General features: G+C 50.9%; 12 protein-coding genes across 12 annotated transcripts; 8 read left to right on the top strand and 4 right to left on the bottom strand.

Annotated features, from left to right (window-relative positions):
* Window positions 1–149: 149 nt before the first annotated feature.
* On the bottom strand, window positions 150–1,180 carry BDQ94DRAFT_171138 (DUF1769 domain-containing protein; the record flags this gene model as incomplete). Its single annotated transcript, XM_026771662.1, has 4 exons — window positions 150–376; window positions 446–494; window positions 588–952; window positions 1,012–1,180. 4 exons carry the CDS (start codon window positions 1,178–1,180, stop codon window positions 150–152), a joined length of 810 nt encoding a protein of 269 aa, XP_026625394.1.
* Window positions 1,181–1,751: 571 nt separating this feature from the next.
* On the top strand, window positions 1,752–3,076 carry BDQ94DRAFT_145249 (short chain dehydrogenase/reductase family protein). The gene is made up of 4 exons (XM_026766603.1): window positions 1,752–1,907; window positions 1,959–2,169; window positions 2,224–2,598; window positions 2,656–3,076. Exons 1-4 carry the CDS (start codon window positions 1,810–1,812, stop codon window positions 2,968–2,970), a joined length of 999 nt encoding a protein of 332 aa, XP_026625393.1. The 5' UTR covers window positions 1,752–1,809; the 3' UTR covers window positions 2,971–3,076.
* A 482-nt stretch (window positions 3,077–3,558) lies between these two features.
* BDQ94DRAFT_159999 (2-dehydropantoate 2-reductase) lies at window positions 3,559–5,857 on the top strand (the record flags this gene model as incomplete). The annotated part of the gene is made up of 7 exons (XM_026769146.1): window positions 3,559–3,652; window positions 3,715–4,046; window positions 4,121–4,182; window positions 4,239–4,454; window positions 4,505–4,534; window positions 4,731–4,735; window positions 4,848–5,857. The coding sequence occupies 7 exons, from the start codon at window positions 3,559–3,561 to the stop codon at window positions 5,855–5,857; spliced, it is 1,749 nt and encodes a 582-aa protein (XP_026625392.1).
* Window positions 5,858–6,265: 408 nt separating this feature from the next.
* BDQ94DRAFT_171134 (uncharacterized protein) lies at window positions 6,266–6,730 on the top strand (the record flags this gene model as incomplete). Its single annotated transcript, XM_026771661.1, has 1 exon — window positions 6,266–6,730. The coding sequence occupies one exon, from the start codon at window positions 6,266–6,268 to the stop codon at window positions 6,728–6,730; it is 465 nt and encodes a 154-aa protein (XP_026625391.1).
* Window positions 6,731–7,417: 687 nt separating this feature from the next.
* On the top strand, window positions 7,418–9,906 carry BDQ94DRAFT_145246 (threonine/serine exporter family protein). The gene has a single exon (XM_026766602.1). The coding sequence runs from the start codon at window positions 7,858–7,860 to the stop codon at window positions 9,847–9,849; it is 1,992 nt and encodes a 663-aa protein (XP_026625390.1). The 5' UTR covers window positions 7,418–7,857; the 3' UTR covers window positions 9,850–9,906.
* Window positions 9,907–9,936: 30 nt separating this feature from the next.
* BDQ94DRAFT_171132 (DUF895 domain membrane protein) lies at window positions 9,937–11,499 on the bottom strand (the record flags this gene model as incomplete). Its single annotated transcript, XM_026771660.1, has 4 exons — window positions 9,937–10,095; window positions 10,144–10,240; window positions 10,334–11,345; window positions 11,409–11,499. The coding sequence occupies 4 exons, from the start codon at window positions 11,497–11,499 to the stop codon at window positions 9,937–9,939; spliced, it is 1,359 nt and encodes a 452-aa protein (XP_026625389.1).
* A 572-nt stretch (window positions 11,500–12,071) lies between these two features.
* On the bottom strand, window positions 12,072–15,021 carry BDQ94DRAFT_179336 (amino acid permease-domain-containing protein; the record flags this gene model as incomplete). The annotated part of the gene is made up of 7 exons (XM_026773347.1): window positions 12,072–12,606; window positions 12,664–12,849; window positions 13,335–13,460; window positions 13,505–13,905; window positions 13,949–14,671; window positions 14,716–14,905; window positions 15,017–15,021. 7 exons carry the CDS (start codon window positions 15,019–15,021, stop codon window positions 12,072–12,074), a joined length of 2,166 nt encoding a protein of 721 aa, XP_026625388.1.
* Window positions 15,005–16,040, bottom strand: BDQ94DRAFT_145239 (uncharacterized protein). Its single transcript, XM_026766601.1, has one exon. The coding sequence runs from the start codon at window positions 15,705–15,707 to the stop codon at window positions 15,291–15,293; it is 417 nt and encodes a 138-aa protein (XP_026625387.1). The 5' UTR covers window positions 15,708–16,040; the 3' UTR covers window positions 15,005–15,290.
* BDQ94DRAFT_171129 (zinc-binding alcohol dehydrogenase family protein) lies at window positions 15,987–17,394 on the top strand (the record flags this gene model as incomplete). Its single annotated transcript, XM_026771659.1, has 4 exons — window positions 15,987–16,238; window positions 16,294–16,334; window positions 16,380–16,795; window positions 16,859–17,394. The coding sequence occupies 4 exons, from the start codon at window positions 15,987–15,989 to the stop codon at window positions 17,392–17,394; spliced, it is 1,245 nt and encodes a 414-aa protein (XP_026625386.1).
* A 664-nt stretch (window positions 17,395–18,058) lies between these two features.
* On the top strand, window positions 18,059–19,507 carry BDQ94DRAFT_179335 (LLM class flavin-dependent oxidoreductase; the record flags this gene model as incomplete). The annotated part of the gene is made up of 1 exon (XM_026773346.1): window positions 18,059–19,507. One exon carries the CDS (start codon window positions 18,059–18,061, stop codon window positions 19,505–19,507), a length of 1,449 nt encoding a protein of 482 aa, XP_026625385.1.
* Window positions 19,508–20,894: 1,387 nt separating this feature from the next.
* BDQ94DRAFT_145238 (PAF acetylhydrolase family protein) lies at window positions 20,895–22,385 on the top strand (the record flags this gene model as incomplete). Its single annotated transcript, XM_026766600.1, has 1 exon — window positions 20,895–22,385. The coding sequence occupies one exon, from the start codon at window positions 20,895–20,897 to the stop codon at window positions 22,101–22,103; it is 1,209 nt and encodes a 402-aa protein (XP_026625384.1). The 3' UTR covers window positions 22,104–22,385.
* A 385-nt stretch (window positions 22,386–22,770) lies between these two features.
* On the top strand, window positions 22,771–25,142 carry BDQ94DRAFT_159994 (uncharacterized protein; the record flags this gene model as incomplete). The annotated part of the gene is made up of 9 exons (XM_026769145.1): window positions 22,771–22,897; window positions 22,994–23,172; window positions 23,242–23,564; window positions 23,706–23,800; window positions 23,833–24,066; window positions 24,214–24,304; window positions 24,579–24,582; window positions 24,916–24,995; window positions 25,076–25,142. 9 exons carry the CDS (start codon window positions 22,771–22,773, stop codon window positions 25,140–25,142), a joined length of 1,200 nt encoding a protein of 399 aa, XP_026625383.1.
* Window positions 25,143–25,176: the final 34 nt, after the last annotated feature.

Raw genomic sequence — 25,176 nt, 5'->3', positions numbered from 1 at the left:
AACACGGGCCGGTGCCTGTATATAGCTAACGTTGAAGAAGGTAAACTATCCTCTATACCGATGGGCTCCAACGGAATATTTAATCGCTCTAGCGTCTTGTACATTGATCGGTCTCTGCCAACTATCCTTTCCAAAGCCAGTGATCAGCACTAGTCCACATCATCTACCTCTTGTTCGTCTTCTACGTCTATCATATCGACCCCCTCGCCCTCGTCACTATTATCGCCTGCCTCTTCTTCCAGCACAACCGTCAAACAAATCACCAAATAGACCACCCCCGTCGCGCGGTTTTTCAAGACGTAGCGCAGGACATTGTTCTTCTCACTGACATATTTGCCAATATGGAAGCTGAACCCGGGTATCCGAATCGCGAATTCTGTCGCGTATTAGCTTCGAAGGTCACTCAAATAACCCGACTATAAATGGAGTAACGCGGATAATGTACCATTAAAATCCAAATACCCATTACCAAAATCCGCAGCATAAGTCCTCCCCTACTCAAAGACAAAGTCCTTTCGTTTCGCCTCTCCCTGGAAATGCGCTCTCCGTGATGACGAGCTATCGGGTATATTGTACCCTTTCCGAACCTCCACCCCAGATCCTGTGCCGCCTTCTTGCACTATGATATTCTCATTGTTCTCAGCCCCCTCGTCTTTATCGCCAATCGCGAACTGGTTCCATGATGCTAGTCCAGGGCTATATAGATATGGCTTGTCGGCATATGCGTCGCCATCCAACGAGGGGTCGAGCGTGGACTTAACGATCTTTAACGCGGTATTGAATCCGGTTGGGAGGTATGAGCGGATCGGGTGGTCGAAGTCATTCCCGAAGATGAGGTCGTTGCCGTTTACGTCGTGGGTGAAATTGAGGGTGAAGGTGAGGGAGAAGAGGTTTTGGCTGAATGGAGGGGAGTCGAAGTAGGTGTTTGTTTTAGGGGAGGTGGTTGGATAGCCTGTGTTTGTTAGGATGGTTGGGTGAGTGTTGACGGGTTAGAGATGAGGGTGTAGACACCTGTATAATCTTTGATGCGGACCCAGAGGTTACTGGCTAAGTGGTCGCTCTTAAATTGCAGAGGAGAGGTACTATTTACGGTGACGGTTTCGTGGGTTTCTGGTGCGTAGGATGTTCCTGCGGTGACTTTCAGGCGGCGATTTTGGGGAGGAGGGGCGCTGGAGAACATGTTGGGTAGTACTAGGTCGCAGTAAGAGCTATTTACACGTATATTATAATATCAGAAAGCTTCAGCAACATCTGAATTGAATAGAAGTGTATCAAGATAGCAAGAGATATTTGCCTCCCGACAATGGTCTAGTTTGTGTTGAGTAGCTCTCTCAACCTTGGAGTCATCGAAGGCCGTTGGCTACCGGGAATGACGTAAATCATCACAACTTAATCCCAGATAAGATATGACGCACAGAAATGCAGCATTAGTCATCACATATTATGCAGATTAACTATCTCTGGATTAAAGCGCGGGTGATCATCTCACCCTCCAACGCTCTTATTGTACAAAGTACCAGGCAAGCATGTCAGAATCAAAGTGTCAAGTCTACAGGGCAATGGCTAGAATGTCCCCTGTTTATTCAGGCCAAGATTGTCCTGAAGCGACCTGAAATGCAACCCTGTTTTCCTTTTCGCCCCCGGCCATGGCATCGCGGTGACACTATCCTGATATCATACTTACGCGCGAAGTCAATTAGCTAGCTCTGCAACCTTAATATCCTCCGCCAACGCACCTCTCAACAACATTTCTATCTCTAGTCAAAACCTCAGAAACATATCAATTCTGAACAGAAACCAAGAATAAAAATGCAGTCCATTCTACAACCCATCCTCGGTCCTCATAAGGAGATCCATGATCTCACTGGCCGTGTCGCCCTCATCACTGGCGGTGCACTAGGCATAGGGTCAGTTTTCTGCCACAGTATATCCTGATAGCAGCTAACCCAGGAATGTAGGTACGAGATTGCCCGCGCGTTCGTTCTCAATGGCGCCAAGGTATACATGACCAACCGCAAAGAAGAACAAGGCCAAGCTGCGATCGAACAAATTAAGAAAGAAGCCGGCGAGAATGCGCAGATCGAGTGGTTCCCATGCGACATGGGGAACTTGAATGAAATTAAGGAAGTGTTTGAAGACTTCCGGAAGAAGGAAGATCGACTAGATCTTGTGCGTTCCCCACTCAATATCCCTCGAAGTTGTCAATACTGACATGGACGACAGCTTATTCTCTCGGCGGGAATTAACGTCAACCAATACGGCGAGACACACGACCACATCGATCGCCATTTCGAGGTCAACTGGCTGGGCCAGTTCTATGTCGTGAATCTGGTCTATCCGTTGCTGAGAAAGACGTCCAAGTTACCGAATACCCCTGCGCCCAGAATCGTCTTCGAGACCTCAGAGCAGCATCGCATGGCGCCTAAGAATGTTCATTTCGCTACGCTAGAGGAGATCAACAACCCTGAGGTCGGCAACCTGGAGCTTTACGGTCGGACGAAGTTGGCCATCATTCTTGGAGTGAAGTACGGACTGTTGGATCGGGTAATCAAGCCTAACAATGACAATATCTACGCGCTGTCTGTGCATCCAGGCGCTGTAAGTTATATCCCCACTGCCCCTTACTATAGATAGCCGTACTAACACGATGCTCAGGTAAACACGGCGATGCAACAACAATGGAAGGACGCATATCCCGGCCTCTTGGGCAAGCTTCTAACCACAGTAATGCTGGCAGCCGGTCGAACACCCGAGCACGGCTCCTTCAGCGCACTGTATGCGGCGACTAGTCCCGAAGTTGAAGAGAAGGGTTGGAACGGATACTACTTCAGTGACCCTGCACAGCCCGGAAAGGAGTCTGCGCAGGCGTCAGATCCTTCGTTGGGTGCTGCATTGTGGGACCTCAGTCACAGGATCATCAAGGAGAAGGTTGGCGATGATGCCATTGTCGACTGGAATGCCAGTGCATGAGGCAGACACGACTTTTAGCGATTGAATTGTATATTATGATAATGATGTTTTATATCAGCTTCTAGAATGTAGCTCAATATTGCAAGTTTCTTTCGAGGGTGCCATCAGCTACTGCAAATGTCGCGCCATAATCATCCCGGAGAATCTCACTTTCTCTCCTTCAGTATACATTTTCTCGATTTCCATTAGAATACTGCCTACGAATCCAGATCATCCGCCTAAAAAGTTAGCATATGCTCTACGGGCACAATCTTATTTCCGCCGGACTTAAAATCACAAGTTTCTCCCATGCTATTGCACCAGTCCCCCTCCCGGGGTATGCATCGAAGCGCGGTTCCGGCCCGTTGCCGGCCTTCCAGTGGCCCACCGGTCTCTGCTTGCAACGATCCCGGCCACCACGGGAATTGGTCGCTGCTCGCTAAAAGCCGGGCGGAAGCTATCTCCGGCAATGAAGGATCTCTAGCCCAGGTATAGATAGACAGACTGCCCCTCTTTCTTACTCTACGCTTTATCCAACTCAATTAAACAACCCATTGTCGAGCCAATTCACCACTAAAGATATAAAACATCCCACTGAATACCGCAACAATGACCTGCGAAGCGTGCCGTACTATCCCTCCTGTTATTTCGGAGGGGTATACACCCAAGGGGAGTTATACGCAGATTGCTGATTTGAAGACATGTACATCCCTCACTTTTATCAATTGGTCTCTTGTGGAAATAGCCAACTCACTAGTAATCAAGATATCACCGGTCCCTCAACTGCTACCATTGGCATCATCGACATCTACGACATCTTCGGTATCTCCAACCAAACCATCCAAGGTGCTGATCTCCTCGCTGCGCGACTTAATGCTCTCGTCCTAGTCCCTGATTTCTTCCACGGTGAGCGCGCCGATCTGGCGTGGTTCCCGCCGGATACGGAGGAGAAGAAGCAAGCTCTCTTTGGGTTTATTAATACCAAGGCATCGGTGGCGGAGAAGGTGGGTGTGTTGGGGAAGGTCGCTGAGGATGCGAAGGTGAAGTTTGCGTCGGTGAAGAGTTGGGGTGCGTTTGGGTTGTGTTGGGGTGGGAAGGTGAGTATTACTTATTTCTCAAATGGATATTGTTTGGGTAGAGTGATGGTTATGTATGCTGACGGTATTGGCAGGTTACTGCGCAGGTCTCGGGGCCGAACTCGCCTTTTGTTGCTTCGGGGCAGGTGCATCCTGGGTATGTTTTGTCAATCATGAGGATGATAGATGAAGTTGCTGATAGAGCATGAATAGGTTCTTGGATGCCGAGGAGGCTAAAAAGCTGACTATTCCTCATATCGTGCTTGCGTCTAAGGATGAGCCCGTTGAGGCCGTCAAGGGGTACACAGAGGTTATTGCTAGCAATGGCATTGGTGGTATTGTCGAGACTTATCCTACCATGTGGCATGGCTGGATGGGTGCTCGTGCTAAGCTGGAGACTCCGGAGGGATTGGCAGAGTACAAGCGGGGGTAAGCATGCCATTACCCATTAAAATAAAGGTTATCTGACGATGGTATAGGTACAATCAGCTGGCTGATTTCTTCGAGAAGTACCTCAAGTCGGAGGCGAAGATCTAGAGTGTCAACCGGATCAGTAGACTCAGACAGTGGGCGAAGTATATATTGTGACCATGTGCACCACCCGAACTCGGTGTTGGTAGGATATGATGCTAGATTCCATACTGAAAGACATCAAAAAAGGTAAAGAAATAAACAAATTAAAGAAACCCATAGAACTATCCCAAGATATGGTACTAGATGTTGTTGCAAAAACACCGGTAAAAGACTCATGCTGCGATGCCGACCGACCCACGTGGTCGGGCGAAGCCGCCAGCCACCTCCGACTCCCAACGTTTATCCCAGAAGCAACCCATCATATGATCATGACGTCCTCCCCCTCCGTCCTCGTCTTCGGCGTTGGCAGCGTCGGGGCCATCTACCTCCACCAACTGCAACAAGCTGGCTGCACCGTCACTGCCGTCTGTCGCTCCAACTACGATGTTGTCGCCCACCACGGCTTCACCCTGCGCAGTCCCCGCTTCGGCACCGTCACGTATCGCCCCGACCACACTGTTCGCTCCGTGCACGACTGTCCCCGCGACACCGGATACGACTATGTCCTTGTCACGACCAAGGCTTTCCCCGGTCGGACGCCCTCCCTAGCGGACCAGCTTCGACCGGTCCTTGAAAACCGTCCAAACACAGCCATTGTCCTGGCGCAGAATGGCATCGACATCGAGAAAGATATCGCAGACGCGTTTCCCTCCAATCCAGTCATCAGCGGGGTGGTATACCTCCCTACCGTTCAGACAGAAGCTGGTGTGATTGATCATGCGGAGCCCCTGGACCTCTTGGAACTAGGAACGTATCCGGCGCGCGCGCCGGATGGACATAGACGGGCGGCGGAGAGATTCGTCGAGTTAATGATAAAAGGAGGCGGGGATGCGGTGCTGTTTGAGGATATACAAGAGGCGCGATGGGCGAAATTGTTGCTCAATGCAGCATGGAATCCAATCTGTGCGTTGTCATTGTGCACGGATGGCGGGTTCCTGTTGACCTCGGAGCCGTTTGCGCGTGATTTGGCCTGGGGGATTATGATGGAGATTGTGGCATTGGCGAGGGCGGTAGGGATTGCGGGCGTGGATGAGGAGGCGGCGAAGAAGAGATTCGCATTGGCGGAGAGAAGGGCTAAAGAGGGGACAGGAAGAGAAATGAGTATGCTGCAGGATGTGAAGATGGGGAGGCCATTTGAGGTCGAAGCGATCGTGGGGAATGCAGTAAGACTGGGGAGGACATGCGGGGTGTCAATGCCCCGGTTGGAGACGGTGTATGCATTGGCCAAGGGGAGGCTAGATGTGTTAATGGGTGTGTAGTCATACTTGAGAGGCGATCAGTGATCTACTCTCCCTTAGACAGTAGACGTAGTTCAACTGATGGCGTGGTCCAGGCTCGCACGACAGATATCTGAGGCAGCAGTGACAGCGTGAAAGCGCCTGCCGCTTTGTGAATGGTGGCCTTTTATCTGCATTCCAAACGCAAGGGGCGTCTGTTACTTTGCGATCCCAGTGACAGCAGGCAACCACCAGGCTGGACAGTGAATGCACTGCTGCCTCATCTCAAATCATCCTGTCAAAGAACACCCGGCCAGCGAGAGAAACTCTCCCTCACTCTGCAGCCATTCAAACTTCCTCTCACTACTACCAAACCGCTTACTACCATACACTTCCTCTCGCTACCATCAAACTTCCTTTTACTACCACTCAAATTGCAGTGACTTCAAAATGGACACGGACGAATCACCCCCCGAGTTCTACGACGTCTACCTCACCGAACAGCACGGCGTGCGCAACCACCTTGCCATCTTCATCGAAACCGACCCCGACGCGGAACCCTTCTGCAACAGCGGACGGCTCTACCATGTGGTGGGCACCATTCTGCGCGGCATGGACTACGGCCATCGCAATACTCCCGATCCCGAACTGCTGCCCGGATACGTGATGGACTCGAAGCGAAAGATTGCCGTTATCGCCAAGGACGACGTTATCCGATTCGAGCGGGAGTGTGCCGAGGAAATCCCACCTCCCCCAGCTCAACTGACCCTCAGTGGGAAGCCCTTGAACCTGGCCGTACCTTTGTATCGCTGCACCGACTGGGTGGAGGATGTGGTCAAATTGGCCTTGGAGCTGGGCATCTTCAAGAGAGAAGGGACGGAGGGCAAGTTATACTTCGGATCGGACGAAAATTGACGAAAGGAGACTAGGAGGGATTATCGAATTGTGCTGGATGGAATGCAATGCAATACCATTGGGGGTCGGGGTCCGGAGTGTGTCAAATAAATGGAAAGCAAGAATGAGTCTCCACATGGACTGAAATGACAGTCGCGGAAGCGAGGATGGCCAGAACCGTGGCTCGGCATGTTCTGGAACGGGGGAGGTTGCAAACCAGCCAAACAGCATGACATGAACCGCCAACCACGGATGACTGGACGGATGCAAGTGCCGATTGGGGGTGGATATTCGTTAACTGGTGCCGTTATTCCCGAAAATGAAGCTAGTCGAACAGTAGTCCGTCAAATGGCAAGTTTATTCAGGTTAACCCCTCGGTTGGGTCTCCATTCCACTGTCCCATCTACTCTGGCTATACTTAGTATCTTCTGTAATCTGGCTATAATTATCACCCATTATAGTGCGATCGGATCACACATCTGGGGATAATGGCCCAACTCAATCTCTCTCGCTGGCCTCCCCCAGCTTAGGAACAGGGACTCCAACGGCCAGTGCCAAGGGGCGAAGCTTTGCGGTGGGGGCTGATCCGCCGTTGTTTCAGAAGCTCCTTTCCTTCAGGGGAGGTCTGGCCCGAGGAATTTCTGCTGCATATTTCATAAGAAGTTATTTCCCCGTGGAGACGTGTTCCCTCAGTTTTTCGTCCTGGATGTTCGTGGCCTCTTAGTCTAGACTATTCTAGCACTTGAACGTGTTCGTGGCCGTCTACGTAGCGACTAGAGAGTCGAACCCCTCCCGATACGTAGAGGGATCAGCATCTGGCCGGGGATAACATCATTTGCTCGGCGCTTCTCCTCTTTTCTGGTGGGTCAACGCCCCCTTTAGTCGGAAATCTTTCTTCTTCTTGCTCTTCCCGCCAAATTTTTTAGTTCTTTTTCCCCGGCCAAAGTCGTGCCAACGTCTTGTCTGGCATTTTCCAGGCCCCGTCAGTTGTCATTCGGCCGCTTCCTTTTCCCTTGCCACAGCATGTAAGTGCCGTTCCGTGGTACACTTTCCGAAAGTTCAGGCACAGCCAGGAACAATTAGAAAACTGAGACAAACCTGCAAGGAGCCTCTCGTGATTATTGTCATTAGTATGCCTACGGCTCAGCATGTCCAGCCCAGTTGACGATTCCAATACCCATCTGGGTCCTCCTCGACGCGACACCGACCCCTCCAGTGATGACGACCGTCTGGGTAACCGGTCGACCAACAATGACGAACGACCGTTGACCCGCGAAAACCCTCCTCCGCCCGCCGGCGGTAACCAGTGGGGCGTGCTCTTCAAAGCCATCCGCGATGGCACTTCACAACTCGCGGAAAAACTTGGTCGTGATCCTGACGGCGGTGATGGACTGGATTCGGCCTGGCACCCTGAAGATTACGGATTCCAAGAGGACATTGAGATGAGAGAGATGCTCGCACAGGAGGAACTCGAGGAGCATGCCTACGCTTCCAAGCTGCAGTCCGTGCTGGGTTCCGATGCCAACAATCTCGTGAAGAACCTGGGCTTGGGTGAAACTCCGTCGCGGACCAACAGTAATGATGAGAACCTCGTCGGAGGTGTACTCTGGCATTTACTCAGTCATCAGATGGGCCATAACCCGGAGGAAATCCATGACGATGGTGCGGTGCCAACATCTACAGAAGACGGACTGGCGCCGTTACCCACTGACCTGCGGAAGCGTCGCAAGAAGAAGTGGTACGACGAGGATCCAACGAATGACAAAGAAGGTCGGAAGAAAATGAAGGAAGAGCTGTTGACACAGAAGATTGGTTCGCTTCTCACCCGCCAGCGCTATATGATCCAGCTGTGTCGGGCATTGATGAAATTCGGCGCTCCGACGCATCGTCTCGAAGAATACATGCAGATGACGGCTTATCGACTGCGGGTACATGGCCAATTCATGTACATTCCCGGCTGCATGATTATCTCGTTTGACGATCCCCTTACCCGCACTGCGGAGGTCAAGCTGGTCCGCACAACCCACGGATTGGACCTCGGTCGACTCGGTGATATTCACAATTGCTACAAGAATGTGCTTCATGGCAGACTGTCGCCGGATGAGGCTCTTCCGGTCATGGACGATCTTCTTACCCGAAAGAGTCGCATTCATCAGGCCTGGTTGTTGGTTTTGCTGTCCGGCCTGGCGAGTGTGGCGGTGGGTCCGTGGGCGTTCAGCGCGCGCCCGGTCGACATGCCCATTATCTTCGTCCTGGGCTGTCTCCTCGGAACGTTGCAGTATGTGCTGGCACCACGATCGGCGCTGTACTCCAATGTGTTCGAAGTCACCGTGGCCATGCTCACGTCGTTCTTGGCTCGTGCATTTGGAAGCATTTACTACTCGAGCGGCGAGCCTGTTTTCTGTTTCTCCGCCCTAGCAGAATCATCCATCGCGCTCATTCTACCGGGATACTCTGTGCTGTGTAGCAGTCTGGAATTGCAATCGCATCAGATCGTGGCAGGATCCATCCGATTGGTCTATACCATTATTTACTCGCTTTTCCTTGGCTACGGCGTGACAGTCGGTCTCACGAATTACGGACTGATGGACGACAATGCGACCAAAGCCACATCCTGCCCTTCACGAGATACCAACATCTATGGCAGCGTGTACGTGCAGGAGTTTGTGTTCGTGGCCGTCTACTGCGCCTTTGCCGCCATCCTCAACCAAGCCAAATGGAAGCAGCTGCCGATCATGTCCTTCATGGGCGTCGCAGGCTACACAACCTACTACTTTACAGCCAACCACTTGGACAGTCGGTTCGGCAGTACCATTGGAGCTTTCACGATCGGATTGTGTGCCAACTTGTACAGTCGAGTCTGGCATGGACACGCTGCTGCGGCCATCGTGCCGGGCATGTGGACGCTGGTGTCGTCTGGTCTGGCTAGTAGTGGATCCATCATCTCCGGACTGGCGTACGCAGAAGCCGTGAAAAATAATACCGTTTCAGATTCGACAATGACCCAGACGCAGGAGTCATTGGGAGGGTTGGCTTTGAGTATGGTGCAGACGGCGTTGGGAATCACGGTAGGACTGTTTCTTTCCGCGATGGTGGTCTATCCTGGTGGAAAACGCAAGGGTGGACTGTTCAATCTGTGAATACGTTGCATCTATGTAGATAGCGTTTAACTGAACATACCAGTCTATGATCTATGATCTGTGATCTATTATCTATATCTATCCAATCTAATCACGTCCGTAATCTCTCACCAACTTGCGATCCTCCAAGCTTACGCCAAACTGACGAATCACAAGCCACGCCGGCAGCAGCGAGATGCCCCAAAGGCCAAAATTGAGATAGGTGCCTCCCACAGAAGCCATGATACCAACACTGCTCAAACCATACTACACTCATCAGCACCCACCATCAACACAACAGATCGAGAAACTTACCGAAACAGCCTGCACAGCCGACTCCATCCCCCGCAACAACCCACTAATCCGCACGACCTCTTCCTCATCAGCCGCCAAATTGCCAACCACAAAGTACCTATAACCCCAGTTAGCACACCCATCCCAACCACCCCCAGTTAGCAGGAGCACTCACAGGAACATATAATTCAACTGAAACCCAGCAACCCACATCAAATAGAGCACAAAGCCCTTCGCAAACCCCTCATCCACCCAGTCAATCCCGCTCCTCCCCTCATTCGTATACTGCGTCGTCACAACCGTCGCCCAAATCCACCACCCTCCCTGCAACCCCAACACCACAAAAAACGCCCCCCGACTCCTCGTCTTCAACCCAAACCGCTTCGTACTATCCAAAAACGCCCCCAACAGATTGCCAGACACCAGCGCCAACACACCCGACAAGAAACTGCCCAGCGCCCGCACCCGCACACTGAACCACAGATCCAAGTACGTGAACATCACCGCCTCCGTGTACGTCGCCTGCGCGATCAGCGGCACTATACACAGGAACTCCTTCCGGAAGAACAACCGCGTCATGGCCTTTATTTCGTACCATGCGCTATGCGCAATCCGCAACTTCACCTTCATCCCATCCCGTCTCATCACCTTCCCCGGCTCAGTGAGCAACAAGCCCGCCGCAGGCCCGAGTGCCTGCAAGGCAATAAACACCCCGAAGACAGCATAACTCACACTTCCCGCTGTATTCCGGTGAACATTCAAACCCAGGTTAATCGCCCCGCCGAGGATCTGCCCTCCGACACGAAAACTCAACCATAGACCCAGGAACCGACCCTGATTCTCCGGCTCCGGATACGATAGGGCAATGGCACTCTCCGCCATCCAGAATATCCCCGCTGAGAGACCGCACAGTGCTGCGCCGAAGAGAACCAGCCAGTCCGTCCCGAATCGGTTATGGGTATATAATCCTGCGGCGTATGGTGCGTATCCGACTGTCCCCAGGATGAGTGTCCATTTTATTCCGACGATGCGCACGACAACGCTTCCGAAGAAACAGGAGAATACCATCAGGCCGAAGGTGAGTGCGTTGGCCGCGTCGACGAGGTAGGGACTTTCGGACCCCCCGCCGCCGAGACTGTTCATTGCGGTCCAGATTCCTGGGGCGAGGAAGTTGCAGAGCCCGAGGACGAGGGCGTTGTAGGTTGTTGAGCGGTACCATTTTACTGTTTTACCATGGTTAGCGGACAAGATTTGGGGAATGGGAGGAGGGTGGAATGGGGGGGTACCTTTGTGGTCCCGACTGGGCTCGATTGGAATAGAGGAGGGTGTATCTTGTACCTCTTCATCCGTTGATGAGGGTTGCTTTTCGAGAGACATTTTGCCTCAATGTCTTGTCGATGCTATATAACCCAGTAGGAAAGTGACATCGAGCAAAGTTGGTGTGGACGCAAGGGTAGCTACTAGCTACTTATACACTCGGCCGCGATAGCATCATGTTCTCGCCGATCTCGGTAAGTTTTTTTATCATGCAGCCTGTCATGCAAGGATGACAGCAAGGAAGCCAATCTGGCCATTGACATTGGCTGTTGTGGTATCGGTCGAGACTGTGGATGTTGCGGTTTGAGGGGGTAATTACGTGCTCGCACGGCATTTTAGTGCGCGCGTGGGGGATGACATGGGATTGGGGATTGATTAGATAGATATTTTTTCCAGGATTTATAGTAGGTTAGTTGATCGCGCAATAAATGCCACGGCTTGCATATATTACTTGACTGCACTAGTACTTTAGTGTGCTAGATTGATGCTTGGTAGTAAGTAGTGTGTGTGTCCTGCCATTCTCCCGTTCTTCATCCATCATCTGATCCTTATCGATAACAACATCAACACTCGGCAGCCCTAAATATATTATCCCATCATGACATCCCACCACTGTCTATATAGTAACGGTATTACTCCAAATCATCCTCATGAAACACCAACGCTCTAACCTCAATACTCTCCCTCTCCTCCTCATTCTCTGCCCCCGGCAGCTCAAATGCACTGTGCGGCACGCGTCTCGCCCGTCCATCCGTCTTCGAATCAAAACACTTGATCAGCGTAACCAGCTCCGGACCCTGTCTATACCGATAATACCACTTGAACTCCGGGTTGGGCTTCACCGCACACGTCTCGCCCTCGCGGTTGGGGTAGATCAATTTTGTCGGCACGAGATCGCTATCCGGGACGGAGTGCGCATCCGCTACAGCCAAGGGATCACGTTTCACAGTCTTGATAGGCCGCCACACATTAATAATCTGGTACCGGCCGCGAAGGAGCCGGGGAGCGTCCTCGGGCAGATGCCATTCCACGCGGGCCTTGGAAGCAGGGTAGGATTGGTCGATGTGGACGCGGTTAACCGGGCCGCGGAGCTGGGAGGCGGGAGTACCCTCTGGTTGGGGTCGGCGGATAGTGTGGTCGAAGATGAAGACACGGGAGCAGTTTGTCCTACTGAAAGTTAGGAGGTGTTGTTTGGGAGGAGGAGAGGAGGGGAAGGGAACGTACGCGTCTTTTAGGAGTTGCTCCGTCTCAGGGTAGTATTCTCGCTTGATCTTCTCGTCGTCGAGAAAGTCCTTCTCGGCGCTGGTGTGGTAGTAGAACTGGAAGCCGTTGCCGTCCAGCGTGTAGTCGAGCTCGTGGCCGCTCACGTCGTGGATCGTCACTGGGATGGATGTGGTGGGTCGCTCGTAGCTGCTTGGAACGCCTACGTAGGTTGGGGCGAGGTGGGAGCCGTCGGGGAGCTCTTTGAGGAAGTTGAGGGTGGTGTGGGCGTGGTGAGGGCCAGAGGAGGGGGTTGAAGTGGGTTTGGAAGGGACGGTGGAGGGATCTCCGGTGGGGACTTGGACTGCTGCAGAGGCCATTGTAAGGCTTCTTTTGATGTGATTGAGTACTAAATTCAAGCTTCAAGTTGATGGATGGTTAGGTTTATCGTTGATGGGTGTGGTGCCGATCCGGGGTCAGACCGTTTTATATAACCATCTTACCTCTATGGCATTTGTCAGAAGCACGCCATCCGACCAGGATGCTGCGTCTCGCGCTGATAAATCCAATCATCAATTCATGTACTTCTGGCATGACACGCAGGGCTGCATGTGATGATACCAAATTATTAATATGATGGAAAATTGTGGTTTGGCTTGATTTCTAATCATGATCTACGATCCGATCAAGTATACGAACGCGCAAGCTTGGTAATCTTGGTCCCGTCATCCAACACCTCATCTTCCTCCTCCAGCTTATATCCTCCCCAACGCGGTAGTAGCACTGTCCATATATACCAGTAGAGTATGCCAAAGATGATCCTACTTTAGTTAGCCATGCCCATCGATGGTAGGGATATACGTACACTCCCATTCCCACGATCGCATATGTCGCGTAGAAGAAATTTACATCGCTTTTGCCATCTGCTGGAGGGAAGAATGGCGCAGAGAGCAAAGCGACACAAACTACGACTCGCAGCCATACTGCAGGTAGCCATGCTTTAAAGGGCCGTGGGAGAGACGGTTCGCGGTATCGCAGCAGCAGAAGACCCACTGTAACTGCAAGACTGAATACCTGTCCTGGGTAGCCCTCAACGTCGAGGATAAAATTATACACGTCGCCTTGAGGTGGAAGCGCGATAACTAGCAGGGAGGGTATATAATGCACGATCAGCCCCCCAAGGGGAGCACCAAACGGCTTGGAGGACGACAGAACGCGGGACCAGGGAAGGAACCCCTGCCGAGCGATCTCTTGGTTTACGCGGGCCTATTCAATTAGACATATTCACTGAAAAATCGGAGTAACGTACCAGGGCGTAAGTCACCACCATAACATTGCCAGCAGCGGAGATGGCGATGGCCAGCGGAAACAGCGTGCGTCCAATGTGGCTGCCAAACAGCCGCTCGAAGAGCAGACCAGCAACTAGTTCTCCGCTGCTCTTGATATCCTCCAGCGGAACCACGAGGAAATACGAAATATTGGCCAGGAAATACAGAGCACCAGCTGTGAGGAGCGCTGCCGGGCATACCGTTTTGATTGTCCGAATCGGATTGTTTACCTCTCCCAGGACATTGTTCACGTTGTTCAATCCCGCGTACGAGTAGAACACCTTGAATAAGGACGTCGACAACAGGTTCCAGCTCCAGTTCGAATCCTCCCACAATGTATCCCACGAGAAAACGCTGGTTGGTTCAGGGGCAAGAGCGTCGGTGCCACCCTGTGGGCGAAGCAAAATGACCCAGATACCCGTCAGGGAAATGGCACCGATGAGGAATATTTTTACCCAGCCGAATGCGTTCTGAATCCAGATGCCAGTTCGAAGGAAGCAACCGTGAATGATTGTTACCGCCGTCATCAATCCCACTGCCAGTGCTTTGTGTTGGAGCTCAGTGGGCACCACATTGAAAGCGAAGAACGTATACTTGGAGAAGACGATGCAGTTGCTGGCCGTGAAACCCAGAACAACTGCTTGCACTGCGATCAGGGTCGACGCAAGGAACCGAGGACGCGGATAGGTATACTCCAGGTATACCTAGATAGACTTAGTTTGGCCTATGTCTGGGGCAGTGGAACTACCTTCTCTCCCCCTGATCGTGGCAGCATACAACCATATTCCATCGAAACGGCCAGCGCGCAGGCTGCCAGGACGGTGCCAACAGCCCATATCAACAGTGATAAGCCGACACTGCCGGCAGACTTGACGATGGTTCCGGGTGTCGCGAAGATGCCGCTCCCAATGACTCGCGAGACTACCAGGATATATGCGCTTATCCAGGTAAGGTGTTTTCGCTGTCCCGTGGTTGGCAGGGTATCCCTAGGCACGTCATCCGAAGAGGAGTCCCCAGGTGCGCTCAATAGAGGTTGTCGTTCACTGTACGCCATCGTGGAAATTGCGCAGTATGAGAGTAAATTTGACCAGCTAACAGTCAAGCGACTTTGCCCTCATAAAGGCAATCCGTCGCCGAGAGGAGACGCTGACATTGCTTGGAAATCATGACCGATTTACTGGCAGGCACGTCATTCCGACCGCAGCTTGTGTGTTGATAAAGGTGCCTGCTGATAGCCAGCAAGGGTGACATGGCGTGTAGCGTCTCACAGGATCAATCAGATGCTGGATATGTCAATGGCTCTTTGATTACTACCCTGTGCATTTACAGGTGATTAGGATGCAATTTATGAACAGTCACCAGGAACTTGGAGCTATCAAATATTCTCGTCCTGACCTCCACTTCGACCTTGCCTACTGTATACGACCCAGCGACCGATTTTTTTGCTCCAAAATTGTCCCGGTCGCTGTTCCTTGTCTCTTGTATCACATCATTTCTGATAAAGCTGATGCCAGCGCAGGCTGTGATTCGCCGATCTTCAGTCAGGGGCATGTACGCTGAGGCAGGCAGTACTTCCGCGATCCCCTGTGCAAGCCCCGTACACTTACCACGACACAAATCCGAAAGACCCACGGACCAAGTCTCATTTTTTGGCATCAGTGTGTTGTTCTTAAACTTGCATGTTCTTTGCCAAAAGTTTTGGTCCTTCGAGCAGTCCTGCGATGATGCCATCCGGTACATAACTTTATCACGCCATCCCGACCCCGCCCTTCGCAATGCCGCAAACTGCCCTGAACCGCCAAGTGATCGCGAATCCAGCCGGCATATGGCGCGCAATGCACGATTGCCACGGCCCTTATCTTGATCAAGGATCTGCTGGCCCGTGTCCGAGAGACCCCTCTTACTGGGTGGTTATTTCTCGGCCGGGTAGGTATGCATATCTATAACTGCCCAAAAGTGACCCTTTCACATTCAGTCGTCTTTGAAAGGAACCTGAAGAATATCAACTGAAAAGCCATAATGACGACGATATCAACTTATACCCTGCCGGCACCTGTCGAGGAAAAGTACACCGCGGTCTACCACCGGGAGTTTGTACTTGAGCAGCGAACAGACCCTACTTATACCTCTACCCCATCGGCACCCACGGATTCGATCATACCACCGAAGACTCAGCGTGCACTGCTTCTCCATGCTGCGGGTGAACAATATACCCTGGTAACTGATCATGCCATCCCGGAGATCTCCCACAAGGATGAGATTTTAGTTAAGGTACTGGCCTATCTTATTGTGGCTTACTCTCGTAACTAAATTCTAACCTCTACAGATCCAAGCAGTCGGGTTAAACCCTGTCGATTGGAAGGGCCCGTAAGTGTTCCGTCGAGACAGCCAGATCCCAGCTAACACCACCAGAGCCTTCAACTTCGGCCTTCCGAGTCTACCATGGATCAACGGTCGTGATCTCGCAGGAGAAGTGGTTCGGGTCAATAATGAGAACAGTCGGGTTCGTGTCGGCGATAAGGTGCTTGTTCCCTCAACAGATTATCGTGATATTCGGAAAGCAGCCTTCCAAGAATACGCCGTTGCCACCCACTTCAACGCCGCACGTATACCATCTAACTCCTGCGTGCATGCCTCTGCATCGCTCGGTGTCGCCTTTGTTGCCTCGGTTCTAGCACTTGGTGTATCACTCGGCCTTGATTTCAGACAGTGTCTACAATGCCCGGGGCCCAACCTGCAGGATACGGTCACTCAGCTTGATATCAATGACATACCGGCGGATATTCGTGGGGAGTGCTTTTCGTCCAGTGCAGTACCAGAGCGCCTCAGTAAGCATTTGGGGTGGTGGGTTGCACTGCATTTAACATATCGATTGTAGCTGACTGTCACAGCATCCACCACAACCGGATATATCACGCTCCAGCTCGCCAAGCTTGCAGGCCTCCGCGTCATCTGTGTAGCAGACATCGCCCGTCACGGCTCGCGACTTCATCAACTCGGTGCAGATGTTCTTGTTGATCGACAAGATACGGAACGGGCTGTAGATATCATACGCGGAGTCACCGGGGGTAAACTCCGATATGCTGTTGACATTGTCGGGGCGGAGACGGCCACTCTACTACAGCGCACACTCGACGATACTATCCGCGAGGATGGATCCCATTCCCATTTGCTTGGGTTGACAGGCCTACCGAAGGAAAGAAATGAGGCCTTGGTATATCACACTGTTCCGATCAAGCTGTTCCATACATCGCCGACCGTGGGAGAGCAGATGGTCTCCTGGTTGGAGGGTTTGCTCGAGACAGAAGCACTGCAACTGCCGGAGGTTGTTCGACATGAGGGTGGGTTAGGGAGTATCAATGAGTCGTTGGAGGTGTTGCGAAAGGGAAGTGTGTCGGGGAAGAGGATTGTTGTTGATATGGAGTAGATGGGTTGTTGCTTCTAAACATTCTTCTTTTAATTGTACATAAAATGGAGATGATGATGCTACATATTCAATAAAAAGCCTTAGACAGGAAAAAGTACCTGGGCTATCTCCTATGCCGACTTGAAGCGGCCTCTTCCATGCTGCGAACGATCCTACTCTACCCGAACCATTCTACACCCGCATAATGGACTACTAAATCAACACCAAGACCGACAACATCATCGAACTCTCTGTAAGCGAGATAATTCTACAGAATTCTCTTATCTAAGACTAACAGCTAGATCAAGAGTTACACGAGGTCCCTCTACCCCTCCTTCCCCTCACTTCCGACACTATTGTTGGCACCATCATTACTACATCTGTCGCAATCACGCGGCAATCGCACGTCTTTCACCTCACCTTGCATACAACCCGCAAATCACAGCCATCCTCATAGCTTCTCGTCCGAGTACTAATGAGGGGCATTCTTATCACAGGCTATACTCGCACGGGAGAAATTAGTGCATGTTGCACAATGAGAATACCAGATACCCACTGTGTGGCATTTAAAAAATCAACGCCCCGGCATTTCTAACACTGAGAATAAATACTATATTTCTCGACTCCCTCATCACCCCCTCACTCAAAATACACTGTCACTTTCAATTCATTAACAATCGCAACCATGGGCTCCGCCGAGAAAAAACAACTCATCCTCAATGCATTCGCAATGCAATCCCCCTCCCACCTGAACCCAGGTCTGCATCGCTACCCCAAAGACCAAGGTCACAACTACACGTCCCTCCAAAACTGGATCCGCGTCGCACAGAAGCTCGAGGCAGCCAAGTTCCACGCCATATTTTTCGCCGACGTCCTCGGCGGCTATGATGTCTACAAGGGCCCCGCGAACCTCGACCCGACTATCCCTGCTGGCGCGCAATTCCCTATCAATGATCCCCTGTACAGTATTCCCGCTATGGCTGCAGCCACTGAAACAATTGCTTTTGGAGTGACCGCGTCGACGACATACGACGCGCCGTACGCAATGGCGAGACGCTTCTCCACTGTCGACCACTTATCCAATGGTCGGGTGGGATGGAATATCGTCACGTCATACTTGGAGTCCGCCGCGAGGAACTTCGGATTGAATACTCAGATTGAGCATGATGAGCGCTATCGCATTGCGGATGAGTATCTCGATGTCACATATAAGTTGTGGGAAGGGTCATGGCGCGACGGAGCTGTGTATAAGGGCGCCGATCGCGATGGAGTGAAAGGGTACGCGGATCCCAAGGCTGTGAGGCAGATCCATCACAAGGGGAAGTATTTCAATGTCCCCGGGCCGCATCTGTGTGAGCCGAGTCCGCAGAGGACTCCGTTCTTGTTGCAGGCTGGTACGTCGTCGGCGGGTAAGGCGTTCGCGGCGAAACATGCCGAGGCGATCTTTCTAAATGGGCAGACGCCGGAGTTGGTCAGGCCTAGTGTCGATAGTGTGAGGGAGCAAGCGAAAGCATTGGGACGGGATCCTGCTGGGATTAAGATTGTCGCGGGTGTACTGGTTATTGTCGCGGAGACGGATGAGGCTGCGCATGCCAAGTTCGAGGAGTATGCTAAGTATGGAGATCGCGAGGGCGCGTTGGCGCTGTTCGGAGGCTGGTCTGGGTATGATCTGTCAACGTACAGCGATGATCAGGACTTCCGGTTCGTGGAGCAGCCGGCGGTGCGGAGCATGGTCAATCACTGGGCCAGTACGGTGCCGGGGATGGAAGGAAAGAAGTGGAATAAGAAGACCATTGCGGATTATTTGATTATGGGCGGCAATGGATGCAAGATTATCGGCGGGCCCAAGACAGTCGCGGACGAGTTGGAGAGGTGGGTGGAGGTTGCTGATGTCGATGGCTTCAATCTCAGCTATGCAAGCATTCCAGAGACCTTCGATGATATCATCCAGTATCTCGTGCCGGAGCTGCAGGCACGCGGTATCTTCCACACAGACTATGCTGTGAAGGGCGGGACGATGCGCGAGAATATGACGGAGCAGAAGGGACAGACAAGACTGCCGGAATCGCATCCGGGCGCAAAGTATTTCTGGCGTGAAGGAGAGGAGGTGCCCAAGTATGCAGAAGGTCAGTAAGACTGAGTGTACAAAAGTGTAACGATAAAGCAGCGGATGAGATGAAGCTATAGTGATAAGCCGAAATATTACAATTCCTGTTGCCGTCAAATCACATAAGGTTACAATAAAATTCTTTAAGATACAGGGATGATTCTAAAGAAGGCACTCCTGCCCAGCAGCAGGAAGAAAGCAAGGCTGTGACCCAACTAGCTTGGCCTACAGTCTGCTTCCCTGTGTCTTGTGTGATAGGCTCAGGTTGCCCGAAGGTTCTAGTGATTAATGTTTTCCCAGTCGACCGCGGGATTGACTGACGAACAAATTTCCTGAAGAATAGAGGCTCCTTAGTACGTCACCCGTGGACGTAAATCACTCAAAGATGAATTAACTTCGATGTTATAGACGAGATATCGCCCATGCCAAAGCACGATTGGTGCTTTTTGTGGGGTGTCATAGCAGTGAAACTCAATGGCCACTACAAAGCTAGTACAATCTTGGGGTAGCGCTCGGATAACTCGGGTCAGCTTGGCTCGGCCTTCCACCGATCTCATTCCAGAACAAGAATTCGCGCATACATCTCATGTACGGAGCTATGCAAGATTAGAGTGACGATATAGTTGAGGAATGACAGGGAACAGGGGATTTCAGACACATGAATCAGGTTCTCGTTGAGCGCTTCAAGCACATCATGTATAAAATGCACACTAATATTCCGCATAGACATGGTCTCCGGAGCCCTAGGACGCTGCCTGTTTGGTGGAGGTTCTTGGATCGACAGGGACAAGGTATACCAAACTTTATTCAGCTCTTCTGTTCACTTTTGACAATCAAGATATCTTCAATCAGTGAGGGATATATTTCCTACTATTGTGCCAATCATAATGCACACTGGTGTTGGTCGTGGCCATCCTTTAGGCGACCCGTGATGAATCATGAAAATGCCTCATATGTCATCCGGCTTCCACTGGGATTTCGAAACAGGAATGCTTATTACCACACGCCTCCGGTTACATACCGAGCGATAACTAGCTGGTATCTGATAGTACTTCACCCTTGAAGATCTTGCTTTTTCCATAATGCCCAAAATATATATTCCTATAGTACCATGTGGCTTCCAAGTACATGATCGATCGCTTATGTTACAATACGTTACAGAAAAGCAATGTTTTGATGAGATATATTAACGCTATCGTCTATAGTAGATTCCTCTTCGCCGTTGGTGAAGGTCAAAGAGCCTCTCATCGGGCAACATGGACATCACACGCCCAATCATCCACCATGGGACTCCTCGAGCTCCACAACGGGGCAAACCAAGCATTCGATATCGAAGGTAAAGTTATTCGATCGTCAGCAGGTGTCTATGACATGACAACTATAAATACAGCCTGTTTGGCCGCTGAGTACGTTGATGAATAAACCTCATGCTTATGAGTTCTTATCTACCTTGATCGTCAACACTGCTAAAATGATTCGGCTTTTGCTACACACCGTTATTCTCCTTTTTGTCGGCCTCAGTCGGGCGGCAATCGTCCCTCTTCCTCCAAGCACCGGACCATGCGACGTCACTCTCAAGGCGAGTGAACTAGTCGATCAAGCTCGAACCAATCCATTCGATCCAAAAGGGGGTAAACGCGCTCTAATGGTCACGACCTTTACACCCGTCAATTGCGGAAGTGTGCTCTCTGAATTTTACATACCGAATGCGACAGCAGCATACGAAGATGAGACTTTCCAGTCTTTTGGACTACCTGCAGGGACTTTCGAATCCTTTCGTATCCAGACACAGCAGCAGCCATCGCGCTCAAGTGTTAACGGAAGCTATCCAATTGTGCTCTTCTCACCAGCTCTGGGAATATCAAGATTGGTGTACACCTCGCTGCTTCAAGACATTGCCAGTTACGGATTTGCTGTCATTTCCGTTGATCATCCATATGATGCCAACATTGTGGAATTTCCCGATGGTCGTACGGTTATCGGTGTTCTCGAAAACACCACTACAGATGCGCAGTTCACTTGGGCTATGAACATTCGCGTCCAAGACATGATATTTGTTTACAATCAGACTCGCAATGAGACAACAGTCGGAGACATATTCCCCTTGTCACTGAAAAATCCACATCTACTATCTCTCGATCGAGTCGCAATTACTGGCCATTCCCTTGGTGGAGCAACAGCAGCGCAGACAATGTTGGTTGACAACCGATTTGTCGGCGGTGTCAATTTAGATGGTTCATTCTGGGGATCCGTCCTCACTAAAGGACTGTCTAGCCCGTTTCTGCTTTTCAGTAATGCCAACCACACAGCGGAATCAGATCCTAGCTGGGGAACATTCTGGTCGAATTTACGAGGATGGAGATTGGAGCTACGACTCGCACAGTCTAAGCACTATACCTTTTCCGACTTTCCGGTGCTTGTCGACTCCCTGAGTATCTCTGACGAACTGAAAGGAATTGTTCAGGCCGGTTATATTGGGACGATTGGCGCTTTGCGCGCTAAGAACGTGATTGTCTCGTACCTCGTTGCTGCATTGCAGTACTTTGCTTATGGGCGCACGTCAGATCTACTGAGTGGCCCTTCCGCAGCATATCCTGATGTTACTTTTGTACATTCTGCCTAGGTTCTTGGATATACTGTTACACTTCTGTCCCGGGGCTTGTTGCATGTGCAGTAGCACTGCGTGAAAAGTTCGCAATATATGTAAATGGCCATCAAGGCTGAAGCATATCATGGCTCATAGTAGGCAGTGGTCGAGATAGATAGAATTGCGGAGTGCAACAAACACTGCTTTCTGGAATCTCTTTGTGAATGTTTGAGAGGATCGACTTATCTACGTCAGCCCCCTCAATTCACCAACGCATGTACTAGTCACGTTCAATAATTCACATATTCAGTCTTACAGCGTAGAACCTGTGAGTGCAAGACATGGTCTAACTTTATCCAACATATGACAATATCAGTAGAAGGGTTAGCCACCCTTATACTTCTCAAAGGCAGTCACTCCAACAGCTATGAGCTAGCCACTGCAAATGTTTCCACAGAGAGTGTGTTTAAGCGCCGGCTGAGATAGAAGGATCCAAAATTAACTTGAAAGGATGAATTGTCGGCAGATCCCGGCGGCTCGAAGGTTTCTCGAGTTCACAGGTCTGTAATTAACCGCCCGTGAATGCACCGCACCTTTGATTCTCTCCCTTCTTGATTCAACCGTCTGTCATATCTCTACGGGCTACTCACTATCATTTTTTGCAGACTTACACTTCACACACGCACAATCACCATTAACAAATATGGGTGGCTTGGGTCCATATCTCGAATACGATGGTGAGGACTACATATGTTCTATTTGCGACAGGTATTTCAGGACTGATGGTGCACTTTTCGCCCACTGCAGAGCGACTACACGACATGAATGGTGTGAGAGATGTCGTCGGGTATTTATATCAGAGGCCTCGAAAAATGCACATATTCAAGCATCCAACAAACATCATATTTGTCATTCCTGTCGTGAAGCAACAGACTTTGAGTCCAATCAAGATCTTCGAGACCATCTAGTGGGTTATCATCATGCTTGTCTCGAATGCAATATTTTCCTCGAGTCTGCTGAAGGTCTCCGAAGCCATGATATCTCTGACCACTGTCTTTGCGATGTGTGCGACAAGTATTTCAGCAATGAAAACAATCTGAGAATGGTAAGCTGACCAACATGATGGTTGTTGCTTGAAGGTTTCTCATACTTTTCTTATTTCCAGCATCGGCAGAAGCACCAAGCCAAGACGTTAGAATGCTATGGCTGCTATCACAACTTCAAGTCATTTTCCGGGATGTTGATTCATCTGGAATCCGGGGCGTGTTCATCGGGGGTTACTGAAGACACGGTTGATGATTTAGCGAAAGAATGCTATCAGAGCAGGAGATATACTGTTGAGACAGATGGAGGTTGGCGATATGAGTGTCCAGAATGTGAGAAGGAATTCACGAAGCTATCTGCGCTGTACCAGCATGTTGAGGATGTCCCTTCCTGCTCCCATCTTGCGAATGGAGATGGTTGTCTGGCTAAGCTTGAACGTTTCATGGCTTCCAGGTTATGATAGCTGACATGTTAACTTTCTTGTATGCGGAGGTCCGCTTTTCATTTCAGCTGGAGACAAATTATGCTCATTTGCGTGAATTGATCCTTCAGGTGAACACGGTACCATATCATCGGTGAATTTCAAGTGCATAGAAGTCACAAGGGCCCCGTGTTAACGACTGTTCCTCCTGGTGCACGTATAACTGGAGTGAATAACCAAGGTATCCCTAAGAACTATAAAAGGCACCGTGTGAAGTCCATTATTCGAAACTTTCTACAGTATTGACTCCTTGTATACCGAATTTGGGGAGCAAGAGTAACCCGAAAATGATTCAGGCTTACAAGCTTCACTTCGCCCTCGTGGCCATCCTCCTAGCCCAATGCATGGCTGACACAACCAGCGACTCTTCCGGGACCTCTTCACCCACTGGCCCAACCATACCCCCGAGAAGGCGTCTACCACGTCCCCCAGATTCACCAAAAGGGCCCTCCCACAGAAAACACACCGAGGACAGTGATTAGGCCTTTCACAACGTTGTCAACGATCTCAACATCATCGTCGTCATCATCATCACCAGCAGCAACAACAACCTACTTCATCATCCTCCGTCCCAGGAACACCAACCCCCGACGACCCTCTCTTCAACAACCTAGGCGCAAGCATCCTCGACGTCAACGCCACAACTAACCAAACTACCGCCATCTTCAACTGCCAAAGCAGCAAACTCGGCAATTGTCGCATCACAGTCCCAGTATCTGCAACCAATGGCCCCTCAACCGCCGAACTCACCCTCACTAGCGTCGGCTCAGTCACCCCTTTAACAGATCCTACGAAGTCAACCACATCCCTGGTGATCTATGCCATCCACACTTATATCTTTCGATCCGAGATCACAGCCCCTTCCGACGCTTCCTGCACCACTACCGATTATGCTTGGGAGTCCTCTGATACTTTCACGTTTTCTTATACGTCAACCTCTTCGAGTACGTTCAAGGCTCTATCTTATAATTCCATCCCAGTTACAGCTGGGTTAGAGAAGTTGTCCAGATGGGTTGGTGTACCTAGTGTGGTTACAAACGCTGCATCAACGGCAACAGAACGATCGGGGCCATCTCAGCTTTCACATCCTAAGCAGCATTTCAAAAATCCGTTGGCGTCAATTGCGGCCCCGGTGGTGTTTCTCTTTGTGGCTGGTGCTTTAGTTGCTGGTGTTGTCTTTTGGCGGAAGCGGAAAGTGGCTGCAAAGAGATCTGCTGGTCAGCATCATCAGATCGTACGGAAAATACTGCCTCGCATGTTTTCGAAAAGACTGAGCTACCGGCTGCGGATCACGGCATTGTGGAGGCTCCAGGGTATGAGTAGGAGTGGGTCGAGTTATTAGCATTTTGTGATAATGAGATATCGGAGCTGCCTTCGCCTTGGAATGTGGCTGAGTTGTCGGGGTAGGGTTGGTGTTGTGCAGTATTGTGGTGGGTGAGGTTATGAGATATAAAGGGTCGGTTTGGAATCTTGGGGGCCACAGGGTATCTAGTAAGATGGCGTGTGGATTTTGCAGTCATGAGATGTGCGGGCATGGTGGGCAAGTTTAGGTGTGGCGAACAAGAAGGGGTTTAGATACTGTCC

This window comes from Aspergillus welwitschiae (assembly GCF_003344945.1).
Source record: "Aspergillus welwitschiae strain CBS 139.54b unplaced genomic scaffold BDQ94scaffold_19, whole genome shotgun sequence".
Classification (NCBI taxonomy): domain Eukaryota; kingdom Fungi; phylum Ascomycota; class Eurotiomycetes; order Eurotiales; family Aspergillaceae; genus Aspergillus; species Aspergillus welwitschiae.
Note: the sequence above shows the minus strand (reverse complement) of the source record. Positions and strands in the feature narration are given on the sequence as shown.